General features: G+C 39.7%; 1 protein-coding gene across 12 annotated transcripts in view; it reads left to right on the top strand.

Annotated features, from left to right (window-relative positions):
• The window catches only part of RBFOX1 (RNA binding fox-1 homolog 1), a 1156483-nt gene that overhangs the window by 133035 nt on the left and 1010479 nt on the right, over positions 1-12969 (top strand). For all 12 annotated transcript variants that reach the window (XM_027750818.2, XM_027750820.2, XM_027750821.2 and 9 more), the window contains exon 2: positions 2294-2353. In XM_027750818.2, coding sequence (XP_027606619.1) covers positions 2294-2353 — 60 coding nt within the window. The remainder of the gene's footprint in view (positions 1-2293; positions 2354-12969) is intronic.

A 12969-nucleotide genomic window follows, 5' to 3' on the forward strand; every position in this document is an offset into this window, starting at 1 on the left:
ATTAATCTCTCTTGTCTATCCGAAAGCTGCCTCTGAATGCTGTTACTGCAGCTGTGGAGAGTGAGGGATTCAGTGTATGGGACAGGAGGAGGAGAGGGTTGTTTGGTGGGTACCAGTGCAAACATCTGGCACTACTGGGGAAGGCACTCAGGCTCTTGCTGACAGGCTTAGATTAGCCAGGACTATTGCTGGAATTCCCTGTCCCCCTGAAAATAACCTTGACCTGAGGAGTTTTTCTTAATTTGCTTTTATTTTCTGGCTCAATGTCCCTGGATTACCCCGTGTTGCAAGTGAATTATTAATATGGAGCATCACAAGCTTCCCGAGGAGTGCCCCACATGCAACACTGGTCCAAAGCTGAAGGGGGGCAGAAAAAGAGTATATTTGCAAAATACCTGCTTAAAATGGCATATTTATTTAGAACTCGGAATGCTGCCTTCTGGAAAAAGAACTGTGTAAAATAAAACGTGCTGTGTCTGTGTGTGTGCCAGCCTGCCTCTCCTGGGGAGCTTCCCAAGAGGAGCAGCCCTGCAGAAAGGGATTGGAGTCCCACAGTGCCCTCTGGGAGCACGGGGGAGCTGCGATGCCGGGTCAGCAACAGGAGCAGCCTAAGGAGGGGAGAGGGAATGGGAATGGGAACGGAATACAAATGGTTGAAGGTGAATTCTGCCGCCTCCCTGTGCAGGCTGGGTTTGTGGGATGTGCCCAGCAAAGCAGGAGTGGGGAAATGGTGTGGAGAGGCTGAGCAATAACACAGAGCAGCTCAGGAGGAGGAGCAGAAGGAAGGAGAAATCAGTAAACCTGAAGAAAACCTGAGCACTTCCTACCTTTGCAGGTTCTCAGGGGCACAGCAGTGGGTGAGGATGCGGAGGCACTACCAAATTATACAGGGGCCAGGAAGCAGAAGGTTTGCTGGGTGGTTTTATTCCATGTCACTCTCAGTTTGAAGCTTCTCACAGTGACTGCTTTCCTTTGTGGGAAACATGGAATTGGACTGCAGGGATTTGTCTGTGGGGTGATTTTGATGGTAGTTTGGCATCTATGTAGATCTTGTAAAGTCCATTTCTTGGCATTTTCTGAGAAGCAGTTAAAGTTTACAATGGCTGAGCTGAAGGGAGAGCAGGTGATAGTCCTATTTATACACTTCAGGGACTAGAGGATGCTCAGAGTGAAGTATTGGAGAATTACTATCAACTCCCTGAAATGTGATCTGTCTACTGGATCATAGAACATCTCCTATAAATAAAGGATCTAGAAGCTTAGGATATGGAGGCACACTTGATGTTAACAATTAAAAGAAGTTCCCAGAAGTTACTCTCTGCTGTCATGGTCAGACATGCCCCAACTTCAGCTTATCAGATTTGCATTTCCAAACATTAATAGCTTGGCTTTGACATGTAAATCTGATATTATTGACAGGAAAGGCAAGACAAGAGGAGGTCAGCCCTGGGAGACCTTTTCAAAATATAAATATGAATATAGTAGCTGTATCCATTAGGGAGGAGACAAAAATTTAACATGCCAACTGCTTTCTAGCATATCCTTTTAAAAACAGAACTGTTTTAATTACTGACTGAATCTTCCACTTGTATTTATTGTTCCTGTATTTAGATACTGTGGCACTCTAAAGCCTGTTTAAAACCCTTCCAAGCCTTTGTGTCTGTGTTGCAATAACAGCAGTGCAGCAGGTTATTCTCACACTGCCTGTACTGCAGTAATATTCCTGGGTTTTTTTCCTGCATTCTGGTCTCTTCAGCTGTAACTGCAAAGCCAAGCCCAGCCCCAAACTGCTTTGTGTCCTCATTTGTGGAATGCCAGTCTGGATGTAGGAGAAGCTTCCTGAGGAATAGAAAACTAGGGATTTTATATTGCTTTAGGTCCTTCTAATGCAATAGAAAGTAGTTTTTTGGGAGAGGGAATTTTGAGTGGCCGAGAAACTTCATCCAAATTTTACGTTGAGGTTGTGCAGGCCTAGTTCAGGAAGTTCTGGAGTACTCAGCTGAGTTTCTGAGTTTCTGTATCATCATCCTGTCCTTCCCACCCCACTGCCTTCTAAAATAGGGATAAGACTACTGGCTTTCTTGGGGATCGTTGCAGTAAACCCAAAAAACTGTGTAATTTGGTAAAAAAGGTCTAAGGCATAAGACGAAAATCTCCATAATCAAATGTTTTACTAATGGCTCCTTTGAGTGTAATTGTAGTGGTGCTCAGTGTTGGTCTTCACTCCTGATATGTGAAGTGCCAACTATTATGTCTAATCTGATTATTTTTCCCTCCCCTCTTCTCATTTCAGGACTATAAATCTGATGTTATGACTCTGGTTTCCAGTGCCAAGAACAGTCCTCAAGGTCCAGTAAGTAAAGTGTTTTGCTGAATAATTAGATTTTTGTAACTGAGTTTAGATCTTCTTTTAGACTGTTTCGGTCATCAATCACTGGAACTGTTACCTGGGACACCTTGCTGCTTTTGGAGTGACTGCACTTGAATTGGCTTAAATGCTCTTTAATACATGAATATATAGGATAGGGAATATCTGTCTTACCAAAGAGAAGAAAACTGATGAGATTTGTTGCAATTAAGTTCATTTATTAATGAACTTAGAATAGAGCCCAGTGGCTCTATCTTGGATGCTGAGAACTGTATCATCTCAACACACACACTGTGCAAAGGAAGGGTAAAATCTGAGGGAATGGGAGGGTGGGGTACAACTGCAATTCCATATGGCAGTGATTTCCTCAGAGGATGGTGGATACAAAACCAGAGAAGAGAATTTGGGTTAGTTTGGTGCCGTTGCAAGAGCAAAGCGTTCCCCAGAGCAATGCCACTGTTGGCTTGAAAACTGAGCAGGGCTGGACCGAGAGGGAACCACTTTAACCTGGCTTAAAAGATGGGAATAACCTGTCTCCCTACTGCACACTTCATTTTCCACAGAATATTATACCTTGGCAGGAAATGTGCCCCATAAAACAAGTTTATACTGAGGTGTTGTAGACCTGACTTACAGAGGTGCTGGTGATACTCAGCTCCATCTGATGTCACTAAAGAGTTAATAATTCATTGCACTCAAGTCCCTTTAGTCTTCTTTTTCTCTCTCTAAAACAGTAATATTTTGCTATAGGGCCTTTCCAAGTGCCTCTCGTTGGACAGTGCCAGGAATTGATATTATGTCATTCTATACACATTTGGGCTTTTTTCCTCTCTTGTGATTATCTGAGCTGTATCTCTTCAGACTTGAGGTCATAGGAATGTGGACTTATGTCAGACTAAGGAAATACACGGTATTCCAAGTGTTTGGCAACCCCTTTTTTCCTGTTTACAGGCATGGTTAATGCAGTTTTAAACATGAACATCAAACATTAACAGCTCCTTGAAAGGAGGAGGTGGTTGGACTCTCTCCAAATGAACACTGCCTTTCACTCAGACATCACTGACTTCTGAAGCTGCTTAGTCACACTGACAGAAACACAAAAATACCTTGAAAGGTGAAAAAGCATACAGAATATTTTTAATTTATCTGCTGATTGACAGAATTCTTATATTGAGTTTCGGAAGAGTGTCTTTCAATACTTCTTTCTGCAGTGACTCTGATATCTCCTACCGCAACATCTTGCTACACAAAGTCACAGCCTTTCTGCTTGTTTGTCAGAAGTGAACTTGGAAAATAATGTTTTGAGAGGTGGAGGTTTATTTTTAGAAACTTGGTTTTTTGTGCTTCATATATTTGCATTGAAATTAGGTTTGTGCCGGTTAAAAACGAATGTTTTGATGAATGATGTAGTGTTTTTCTGGCTGAATGTGTTTTCTAAAACAGGAAATGGTCTGCTGCAAGCACAGGACAAGGTTTGATGAAGACGTGTCACTTTATATTGAAAAGCTCCCTCTTCCCTTGGAAAAAGAGGGGTTGAGGTGGGGGGGTTGCAGAATTTGGTGGTCAGACTTACCCTGGAAGCTGTAATTTTTAAATTTGTTTTATTATTCAATCCTTTAGTTACTGTTGTCTGTAAGAAAAGTGTCCTCAGACTTCGAAGCAGTGACTTAACAAGCAACATTTCAGTTGTCTTCCTTGAGCCTCAGTAACTTAGACTTTTAATTATTGTATATTTTTGAGCAATGGGCAGAGTTATAAAGGCACAGCTTGGAGTGCATTTTGATGTACTGAAAGAGGTTGTGATGGGAAGAGAAAAGGGTTTCCTGTTTTCAATGATATTTCTTATGCCACACAACCATGGCATAAAAATAATGAGTTAAGAGTTGAACCTATTTCTCTTGAAATTACACTGTCTCTGTTGTTGCTTGGAAAATAGTTTGTTGTGATGGATGAGAAGGAATACATAGATTTTTCAAATGTGTTGCCAGATCATTGCTTATAGAACAATCTGGTAATAAAAGGAGAGTTGACAGATGAGAATTCAAATGGATCTGAGAATGAATTATTGAATAATGCCCCAGTTCCAGAGCCTGAAAGGCTTATTTTCAGGTGGTTTTTTTTTAAATAATTGTTGGCTGCTTTTCCTGTTCTTAGTGACAGATCCTATATGAAAGTCTAATGCAGCTGCATCTCAGGCTGAATTCACTCCTGGGTTACATCACTGAGACTGTGTTGAAAGGGCTGGAGTTGCCATGATATAAAACTACAGCAGTGACTCAGATCTATCAAACTGCATGTTTCTTGAGAGCTAAAGCTGCCTAATAGATTGTTTGTTAAATAATTCAGGATGTTTTCATTAAGCTGAGTGATTGAGCCTTTTAAAACCTTTTGTTCTCGAAGCTCATCAGACAACTGGTTATACCTGCAGAGCTAAGGAAATCCAGCTGAAAAAATGATAGTTGGAAGCTTTAGGAAATTGTAAATTTACTGTCAGTCAGAATCTGGATTTGGGCTGGATCCTGCCATTTCTGTCCCTTTTCCTCATGGTTTCCTCTAAGTGCTGTTCTCTTCTCTCTGCAGTTTCCTGCTCTTCTCTTGGGCTTCCTTAAAATCTCATTCTTGCTTATTCAAGGTGTATGTTTTCTAAAACGCCTTTGATTTTCCCCCAGTCTCCATTTCTGAAACTCTTGTCTATATATTGATATTTGATAACAAATATCATGCTCTCTTTTTGATCAAGAGATGCTGAGAAAAGGTAGTGGGAGTAAAATAGGACTCTTCAGGGTAATTCAGTAGGGACAATAATGATTTTTTGCTGCGAAATAAAATCACTGCAAGAATTGCTGCCTGTGATCTGAATAGAAATGTGCTGGTACCTGAAATTCCCTCATCTCTGCTGCTGCTTTGGGAGGGATATCTATTAGCTGAGGAGAATGGCTTGCAAAAAAATGGATTTCTTTAAATTTCAGATTTCTATTGAATGGAATGTATCTAAGCACCAGAATTCTTAAAAAAAAAACCCCAAACATTAAATGGACCTGTCACTACCGGGGAGACAACAATAGAATTGAAAGAAGAAGTAACTCTTCCCTGAGCATCATCACAGAGCATTTGGATAATGTGTTGGGTGGGAGGGGAGAGTCTCCCGTTCAGGGCAGAAGGGAGAGTGCATTGTGCAGGCATCTCAAATGGTACCTGGGAGCTGATCTGACTTGTGAGACTAAAACAAAAATAAATCTGGGGGAAATCTTGCTAAACTTGTTTTTATTTCTCACGCTAATCTGTAGAACTACTGCAAAATATAGATTTTTTACAGTTCTATCACAAGGATCAGAGAGTTGTTTATAGTGGATGGGATTCAGCACGAGGGCAAAACTTCCCCTGAGATGCCTAATGGGGGAGGATTTTGTCAAGTTTTACATCACATTACTCAGCTGAGTATCCAGACAAACAAAACGATTTGCTGTGTTGATCCAGAGCAGATGGGAGAAGTCAGAAGCACTTAGAGAACCTTTTGTTCCTTACGTCTCCATTTTTTACAGTGCTCTTGCTCGCTATTAATGCACATGGCTGTGTGTTTTTATCCCATCAGACTAGAGATTGTAATCCATATTAACTGGATGTAGTAATACTTCTGAAAATACTCCAACATCATTTAGGTGATGAGACAGACATCTAAACATTACTAAATGATACAACTATTACAGGCTGCATAGAGAAAACCCTCCAATCATAAATGCTACTTAAATATAAATGAAATTAAGGCAAACAACTTATTCTTACATTCAAATTCCTGTAATATATCAACACCCTTTTCCTCTTCCATCAGGTTATCACTTGTCTGTTGTTACTAAATCAGGTGCATAACTTGCTGAGTGTTGGTTATCAGGGTTAACTTTGCCTGGAGTGGTAATGGTGTAGTGTGTACAGTGTTGGAACTGATTTATTACTCCTAGAATAGCAGACTTCTAGGATAAGTTGACAGAGGTTGACATTTTGAGGTTTCATTGATTAAAATCAAGTTTGGTGTCATCTTGTCTGGCAATAGCAATGATGCCCAGCAATTCCCTGTTCCAGCAGCCTGCCTGCCTTTCACTACCCGAGGTCCTTCTGCTTCTGTGCTTTAGCAAAGGAGGTGAAAGTCAGAGGAAATAAAATAAGAATAAACAATTTCCAACCTGCTAACAAGCAGGTGAATCCAGAAACCTGCTGAAATGCCAGGTAAAGTTTGATAAAGGATCCTTGAACCTCCTTGAGTATTCGCAGTTTTGGTGTGGAAAGAAAAGCTGGGGTTGGACAGCAGCTCAACTCAGAGAGGGAAGATGGGTTCAAAGGAAGGGATGTGTATGATTAAAGTCAGTGGAAGTGTTTTCTTTTTGTTGCTGCTCCCAAAGGATCAGCCACACTGAGAGGGGAAGGTTCTCAATTAGGTTTCATCCCACATCTCTTCTACTTGAAAGATTTAGGGAGCCACCCCATGGGTTACATGAATGGGGTTCTCTTAAAAGGAACTGCAGAACAAGCAAAGGAGAAAAACAAAAACCTTTGCTGCTGTCAGTAATCAAATTTTGGGAGTTCTAAATATTGGAATTTAGCAGACTTTCAGGGAGGAGCTTGTGAGCACCCTCACAATCTAGGAATAAATGAACAGAGATTAAGAAAAAGCAAGAAAAGGCTGCGTCTGCATCAAAGCTGTGTAAAAGCTCCACAAAAGTTGATGGTTTTCACTACCAGCAGTACTAAATTGGTTGTGGGGTGGAGAGTACTCCCAGAGGTGGCATGCAAAAGATTGTAATAAATAAGGTACAAATATAAATTTCATACGGCCATTTTGTAAATCTCTACTTACATAATTCAAGTGAAACTAAAGGGGGTGTGATAATTTTGCCTTCCTTGTCCTTTGAATCTTTTCCATTTGCTTAGTTTTCAGTGAGGAGCTGCAAAAATGTGCTACTGGAAAACAGATGAATAAAATTATCGATTTGCATGAATATTTGCACAGGCAAGACTCTAAACCATTGTACAGCTGCCCGTCAAACCAGTTCTGTTTAGCTGTGTCCTGGGAATCCCATACCACTATTTTTGATGCTTTTATCCTTCTCTTAGAGGCAAATAAATCAATCCATCATTAAGTTGAAAAGTATTTATAGTTGTTAATGTTTTCTTTGGTTTTATTCCGCCTTCTGCCCATGTTAACAATTTTTGTGAGCATCAGTACCCAGGATTTAAAAACCCAAAACCAAACAGCAAAGAAAACTTCAAAACAGAAAACATACTCCTAAAAGCCAGCAGTAGGAACTTTTGAATGAGGAATATAAATTAGACAAGCTCCCTACAGCCTACCCCCAAAATGACCCCCTTGTAGCTGCCCTTAATAGTTGTTTTATCACTTTACATGTGCATTGTGAGGTGCATTTAAGAGCCAACTTATGGATATTAATTTTCTGCCAGTTTTGAGCTGAATTCCGGTAGGACAGTATGTGTGGCACAGTGGTCAAAATCAGGATTTTCTGTGTTACAATAAACTGCAATCTCATCAGGACACTCGGTTCAGTGGTTTTTGTCACGGGGGATGACAGTGGTGATGAACTGCGAGATTTAAAGCGTGATGACAAGATGCCATCTAGTGACAATTGGGAGGAAATTGTAGCTCGCAGTCTGTACAGGAATGTTTGCTCCTCTTTTTGAGGATTCCCAGATTGTTCTTCAGAGCAGAAACTCGACCATTGCCATGTTACTCAGAACTTGTCTTCCTGGAAAAATGTTTTGCACTGGATTCAGTTTGAGCTGCACTAAACGTGGGACCCTGGGACTCAGTTCCTTTGGTTCCTAGGCTTGCTCTGGGTTTGCTTTGCCAAGGCAAACACTGCCACTGCTGCTTCCCAGCTCACCTCATCTCTCTGGTAAGCCTCAAATGTGTTTCTTGGTGAATTTGGTGTAGTGCTCTTACCTGGCAGAGACTGTATGTACTAATAGCAGAAGAGAAGCTTTTTTGAATATAGAACATTTAAACTTTTTTTTATTTTTAAAAAAAAACTAGATTAATTTAAACCTGTGAGTATTTGCATATTTTTCTGTTCCTTATTGAAAGAAAGAAGATTTTTTCAGTTTGGTGTTTTTTTTTTTTTTTTAATTGCTGCTTAGAAATATCAGATACATGAAATGTCGGGGGTTTATTGTCAGGAAAGTCATTTACTTTTAGTGGGAAAGCACCAGTTTGACAGAGATTGCAATGAGGCACCTGCTATTTAGGTAAAATGTGGAATGGCCTGTGTGCTTTGCTGGCAATAGAAGTGTGGTTTTCCTGGGGAGAGTCCAATCTGGTTTGGAGGGTGCTGTCTTACTGCATCCTGGGAAAATCACGGCTGAGGCAGTTTAATTTTGTTCCAGAAATAATCCTTATTGTGGGTTAGCTGCTCAGTGACCCTCACTGTCCTCTTGGCTGTATTAGCTCAAGCATGCCTGGAAAATGTCCTTGTCTGTATAAATGTCAAATGATACCAGGTCTTACAGGATGTAATTTTGACATCTAAGAATTCAAGTCAGCAAAGTCCAGCACGTGTCAGGTACCTCCTGCAAATGGCTGTAATCACCCTCTTCTTATTTAGTTAACAGAGAGCAGAATGTTCTGATATTGCACTTCTCAAAAAGGGACTGTTTGCAAACAGTGAGATCACTGAAAGAGTCATTGCATAGATGTCCTCACATCACAGACAACTTGGATATTCTTAACATGGAGCACAGGAACAGTTTGTTTGGGAAGGACCAAAGCTCTTGCCAAAAGGGGAGCATTTTAGTAGGAGTCTGTCAGCCCCAGCATCAGGATTTGTGGGTACCTGTTAGAACAGACACAGCTAAAATGAATTTGCATGTGTTCATCATAAGCACAAATTACAGGCAGAAATTAAAACAATTTACAGTGATCCCATTTGGAGATCCTGGCAGTCTGAATGTGTTCAGGGTGAAGACCAAATGGCTGAAAATAGAGTGTGATGTTGATCTCTTGCCTTGACTGTTCATGTAATTCCATGGGAGCTGTGGAGGAAGTGGATGTGTGGAGGGATAAATTTGCTCCTGAGGAGATGGCTAAACATCCATTTAATGCAGAATAGTATTAAAAGAACACAGGATGAAATAAGCTCCCCAAAGCAATCTCTAGTATTGATGTTTTTTAAAAAGGAAAGGGGTTATGAGAGTAATTGAAGCAATTGTGAGTTCTGCATGTTGCTCATCAGTGTTTTCCAATTTACATCCTAAGAAAACTGCCAGTAATTTCCTGCCTAAGTAAGATGGAAAGTGCTGTTAAGAGCATGACAATGGTTGTACCTGGTGAGACTATCCTGCATGATCCTTTATTCCAATATGGCCAGTTAAAATTATTATAAACCTCTAAGAACAAGCAGATGTGCAATAATCTTTTTGTGTGTTCCTGAATTTCCCCAACTTATGACCTAGTTATAATGGCTTGTTGGAAATCTCCATTTTTGCCTTTAATAACCTGTAATAAATATTCTTCCCAAGATTTTCTCTAAGCAGGTTTTGAACCTGCACATTTTTTGGGCATATCTTTAATTCTGCCTTTTGAAAATTCAGTAGAATGGAGCTTCTGCCTACTAGAGGAAAATAAAAGGTTTCTAAGTTGCTACTGTTTTATTTTAAATTTATATATAAGATTGGAAGAAATCTGCTAATTTCTCTCGTGTGTATACAAAAAGCCACAGTAGAATAATTCAGAATTAAAGTCTGTATCTAAGTGTCTCATTAATGCCACATGATTTTTGATTACGTGAAAGCTACTGAAAAATCTCACATGAGCAAGCTGCCAGTGGAATGTTTATAGTGAGTTATAGCTGTTACTAATGCCAAATATTGTCAGAGTAAACTGTGGGTTTGATTAAACATTTCTATAATGATGCTATCAAGGCCTCAAGCATCTGAAATATGGAAAACAAATGTGTGAAAGTACCAGTAAAGAGCAAAGTAAAACTGTGAGGCCTTTAGTGGATGTGCCAGAGTGTGGGTGTTTGTTATTCCATCTCCATTAATAAGAGACTTCATGACTGTAGTAACAAAATGTGAGGCATGAAGGCAAAGAGCTGGAACTGGAGAGAAGCTGGAATATGATCCACAGACACCCAAATAGCAGGGAAGAATGGTGAAGTTCTCTTACAGTATCTGAGAAAGCTTAAAATACCTCTTTTAAATTTTTTTTTAAGTGCAGTCACAACTCTAATATTGCTGGAAAATTCATTGCCTGCAATTAGGCAACAGATCTAAAACCAAAATGAATATTTAAAGAACAAGAACTAGGGAAGCAAAAAAGATTAAAAAATCATAATAATGCTGGTGTGCAGTAGTGAATTGAGAGTGAAAACCAGAATTACCCACTTAAAGTAACATCTTCCAGTAAGACAAGCTTCCATGGAACTGAGCTGCACTGGGAGCAGTGGCTCAGCTCTGGATCAGTGTGAGGGAAGTTTTGAGGTGAAAAGTATTGCTGGAGAAGACAAATACTTGGGGAAAAGGATTTCAACCTGTTGCCTCACAAGTAAACATCTTCTCTGTTACCCCCAGTGACATAAATATCCGAGATGTTGCAAATCCATTCTAGCATTCCTAATACCTGTTTGCTCACTAAATGAATTAATTCCTACAGAATATTGGAATAAATATTAAATATTGAATTGAACTCCTTCAGCATCACATACTGTGGCTAATCTTCCCCCTCGGCTCATTGGGAGAGGGCAGGTGTAAAAAGTTAATTAAAGTTAACCGAAGTCAAATTATCTTTTTAAGCTTGCAAAACAATTTTTTCTTGTTTTCAAGCAAATGATACTGTTTTCAGATTCTTTAATACATAAAATAGAAGAGCTATTTTTAAGTTAAAGAAATAGTATTTTTATGTACCAATAAAATAATTATAATGGTTCTTTAACCTTATTGGGGGAGAAGAGTCAGTGTTTTGACAAAAGTCTTGAAAGATATTTCACAAAAAAAAGAGCAAATATTTTCGATTTTTTATGAATATTTCCTACTTTCTGGCTGAACAGGTTCTGCTGTTTCAAATCAAACTTTATGTAACAATACACTGTTTAGAGCCCTGTATTTACAGGCAGAAGGTCAGATGACCCGTTTGCCACCTGCATCTTTTGGAATGCATTTTTTATTTAATTTTTATACTTACAAAATAAGTATGGACAGGAAAGAACTCACCATGTAACAATGTATAACGAATATCAGAGTTTACATGAGTCTGTTTTTCTTCCCCTCCTGTAAAACAGGTACAGCACCATCCCCCCTAATACTGATATATCGATATATCCTACTGGGGAGGGTGAAATCTCGCTGCTATGTCTACCTAAAGTGTGCCTTAATCATTGGGAGGGAATATTTAAATATATTATGAAGAGTAGAAGCCACGTTTTTCTTTACCTATCCCCCTGTGTGTGTCAGAAATCTCCCTTTTTTGTATGAGTTCAGTGAACAACCACAGCAGCAGATGCCACCTTACACGAAGTATTTGTCAAAGACACATTTGTAGCCTTCAGGTGTTGTGTCTCTGATACCTTGAAAATATTTTAAGACTACACTGTGTGCCTGCTATTAATGTTAATTTTAGGAGTCTTTTTATCTTTTCTCCTGAGTCCTAAATATGTCTTTGTGAATTCCTTTAGCCCTGAACTGACATATCTCTTCTTCTCAGTTAAAAGTACATTTATTCCGTTGAAAGAACTAGGACAGCACTTTTGTCACATACATATTTCCTACACTCTCTGATGAAAACTCAGGTGGAAACCAGGCATGTTTGGGAACCCTCTATGTACTTTGTAGTGTAAGGGCCTTTTATTGCTCTACACAAATAGGGTAGTTTTTATATGCCATAGGAAAAATATCATAACTTAAAAATTAATTTATTGCGGCTTTGCAGCTGGGCTTTGTGCAAGTGCAGCCAGCCCTTTTTTGTTTTAATGAAAATATTGCACTGAATTATCAAGGTTCTCTTTAGGACTATTAAAGGAACTGTCAGAGCTCACACTGGAGTGATGGGGAATTGCAAAGAGCAGCTGTGGTTAGTGGGGTTTTTGGTGTTTGTGGTAACCTGAAAGAAAGTAATTTAGGGGATAAAGCCTCGGTGTCCTTGTGTATCGTGGTGTCCTACAAACCCACTGCTGTGATCTCTATACACCTGTGAACAGGTAATCCTTTAGGTCCTGACAGGGGGATACAAAAAGCAAAATATTCATGGCAAAACCCTGCAAAGACTGTCCAGTTCAGGTGTGTTTGCATCTCTGAATTCTGCCCACTCAAGCCATCAATGCACAGGCAAACTGCCTCTTTTCACTCATGTTCATATGAGATGTGTTCTTGTGTTAAAAGGGCTGTTATTTCAACATTTAACCTCTGTAAAGACTTAGCAGGGGCCTAAGATGCATCTATCCTGCTTTGGGTTCATGGACTGTGTTGGAAGTGGGCTCCTGATTTGTTTTCTACCCAGAGTTCTGCCTTTCTGAACATTTCTCCTTTCCTGAAGGGCTGTTAGGAAGTGCTTTTTGAACAGAACAGATAAATACATTACGCCTTAGTTCAATAAGCAAGATAAG

The sequence above is a fragment of the Pipra filicauda genome, unplaced genomic scaffold (genome assembly GCF_003945595.2).
Source record: "Pipra filicauda isolate LSUMZ 115617 unplaced genomic scaffold, ASM394559v2 scaffold73_size2923735_pilon, whole genome shotgun sequence".
Classification (NCBI taxonomy): Eukaryota; Metazoa; Chordata; class Aves; order Passeriformes; family Pipridae; genus Pipra; species Pipra filicauda.